General features: G+C 47.7%; 1 protein-coding gene across 1 annotated transcript; it reads left to right on the top strand.

Moving 5' to 3' along the window:
- Positions 1-1,070: 1,070 nt before the first annotated feature.
- LOC123518892 (cuticle protein AM1199-like) lies at positions 1,071-2,467 on the top strand. The gene is made up of 3 exons (XM_045279946.1): positions 1,071-1,526; positions 1,672-1,880; positions 2,057-2,467. The coding sequence occupies exons 1-3, from the start codon at positions 1,518-1,520 to the stop codon at positions 2,265-2,267; spliced, it is 429 nt and encodes a 142-aa protein (XP_045135881.1). The 5' UTR covers positions 1,071-1,517; the 3' UTR covers positions 2,268-2,467.
- Positions 2,468-2,862: the final 395 nt, after the last annotated feature.

Here is a 2,862-nt window from a genome sequence, read left to right as displayed (position 1 = left end):
CACACACACACACACACACACACACACACACACACACACACACACACACACAGAGAGACAGACAGACAGACAGACAGACAGACAGGACAGACATACAGACAGACAGACAGAGAGAGAGAGACAGACAGACAGACAGACAGACAGACAGACAGACAGACAGACAGACAGACAGACAGACAGAGACAGACAGACAGACAGACAGACAGACAGACAGACAGAGGACGGACAGACAGACAGACAGACAGACAGAGAGGGACGGACAGACAGACAGACAGACAGACAGACACAGATGGACTGACGGACAGACAGACAGACAGACAGACCGACAGACCGACAGACAGACAGACAGACAGACAAGCATATAAATAGGGGTAAATGAGACCGAAAAAGAAAGTGAGATTGAGCATAACCGATTCGCGAGAGAGAGAGAGAGAGAGAGAGAGAGAGAGAGAGAGAGAGAGAGAGACCAAGGGAGCGGCAGACACACACATAGACAGACAGTGACGGGAGAAGACAACACTTACATGCATTCTCTCTACTAATTCAAGTAAGGAACTTATGACCTTCTATACACAAACTACTGTGGTTTCGGAACATTATCTAACCCCGTCATTACCTTTCTCTTCTGAGCCACTCCCTCCATCCTGCCCTTACATCCCTCTCCTCCTTCCGCTCCCCTCCCTCACTTCCTTTTGCCTCCTTTCCTGCGTGTCACCTTACTTCTCTGCCCTAGATTTGCTTTCTATACCTCACGGCCGCCCTGTCTGTCGCCTGGTGTCGCCTGCCGCTCCGCCACGCACAAGGTGTCAAGAGGTATTGCCACATCGACACATTCACATTTACAGATTCCTCCCAATTCACACACCACAGAATCATGTCCTTTATATACCACTTCCCAGCTGATATACGAAGCAATAAATCATTTCTCAAGCTACGTAAAATGTGCGCCGAGCAGAAATACTAGCCTTGCATATATGTTATCCTTCAAATGAGAGGTGCAAGAGTATTTGTCAAATTGTGTGAATTATGAAAGGAGATATTGAAGATTTGGTTTAAAAAAAAGTGGAAAGGAGATCCGATCTGACGGCCTTCGGTGCAACAAGTTCCTGTGGGAACTGGTACATCACAGCAGCGGCGATGGGGCTGTAGCGCCTGTGTGCCTGCATGAGTGCCCCGAGTCTCGGCCTTGTTCGTCACGGTGAGGCAAAAGCTCACCAACGAAACCAAACACCACGGAGAGGCGCGTTATTTTTTTCACCTTTGAAAGTAGGTCTGTGATATTTATCCTCCAACTGGGAGTGGGTTGAGAGCAGCCTACCTTGGGGTGTGATTTGACTGGATGAAAATAAAATGCAGAGGAGTCAGACGATGGGTGTGAAAGAGGGTGGGGGTAGTAGAGGCTCGCGCGTAACTGGCAGTATATAAGGGACGCAAGGAAGTTCCAATGCATCAGTCAAGCAGCCTGCTGTCTCCTCACACCTCCTCGCCTCAGCCACCACAACCACCACATTACCAACATGAAAGCCGTGAGTGATCTGTTCAGACTTTGAACATCAACAGTAAGGGAGTTCTCGGGCATTTCCTTTTACAAGTTTAACTTTATCTCGGTACATAAATTAAGACTACCAGCGTATTGTTTCCTCACCAACTCTTGTCTTTGCCTTGCCCCAGGTCGTGATGATGATGCTGCTCACCGTAGCCGTGGCAGAAAAACTCTACGCACCATCGCCAAGTGCCTCAGCATCTCCCGTGTCCATCCTCAAGGACGATAGAGTCCATCCTGATGCTGCAGGAAACTACGTCTTCGATGTCGAGACTGAGGACGGGATCGTCAGACACGAATCAGGCAGCGAGGGAGGAAGCCAACAAGGCTTCGTGAGGTGAGACAGCACTAACGATGTCAAAAACTCAACGATAGCAAATTAGTCCAAATTTTACTTTTTGCTATTCAGCGTTAACATGAATGGCAAAATATACTTGCTGTTCCATGTCCGTAAGTAGTTTTGTGTCCGCATTCCCGTGTCCGCTAAATCACCGGGGCTTCTCTCGGCCACAGCTACACCGCCCCTGACGGAACCCCGGTCCACATCAAATTTGTGGCTGACGAGAAGGGTTACCAGCCTGACTCTGACCTGCTGCCCGTGGCCCCCGCCTTCCCCCACCCCATCCCCCAGTATGTGCTGGACCAGATCGCTAAGGCCGCCGCGGAGGACGCCGCTCAAAGCATCGAAGTCAGGGAACCCACTGCAACCTACTCACAGCCTTAACTGTCTTCTTTCTTTTTTTTCTTTCGTCTGCCTGACTGACACGTGATGACTTGATATACTGTACAGTGTGTGTGTGTGTGTGTGTGTGTGTGTGTGTGTGTGTGTGTGTGTGTGTGTGTGTGTGTGTGTGTAACAGTATTCTGCTTGTTCCTTATTTATTTTGGACTACTGTAAATTGTAGAATAAAATGCATGAATTTCTTAGTGAATTTCATTATGAGATGAGCATACTTCAAAACGAGGCCCCAAGGGTAATATTAACGGGAACAGTTTTACAAGACTCCATCGCTGACCATCTAGTACAGTATCTAGATTCTGGACTACGCGGCTCCGACAGCAAACAAAACATCAATCTTATTCATGCAGCACAAACTTTGTCGTCATTTTTTTCAACTACTGTTTAGAACATGAAGGGATAACACGGTGAGAAGTTGGGACTATGATGTGTGTGAAAAGGAATTAGAGGCTGTGTTTGAAATGGAAAGAGATTACAGATTGCGTGGTAGGCTACAGGCTATGAGAGAGGAAGAGATTATAGATTGTCTGTCAATGAAGAAGAGTTTGCAGCCTATGAAGGGATTACAGATTAAAGATTG

Source organism: Portunus trituberculatus, chromosome 44, assembly GCF_017591435.1.
Source record: "Portunus trituberculatus isolate SZX2019 chromosome 44, ASM1759143v1, whole genome shotgun sequence".
Classification (NCBI taxonomy): domain Eukaryota; kingdom Metazoa; phylum Arthropoda; class Malacostraca; order Decapoda; family Portunidae; genus Portunus; species Portunus trituberculatus.
This window is presented reverse-complemented; position numbering and strand designations above follow the sequence as displayed.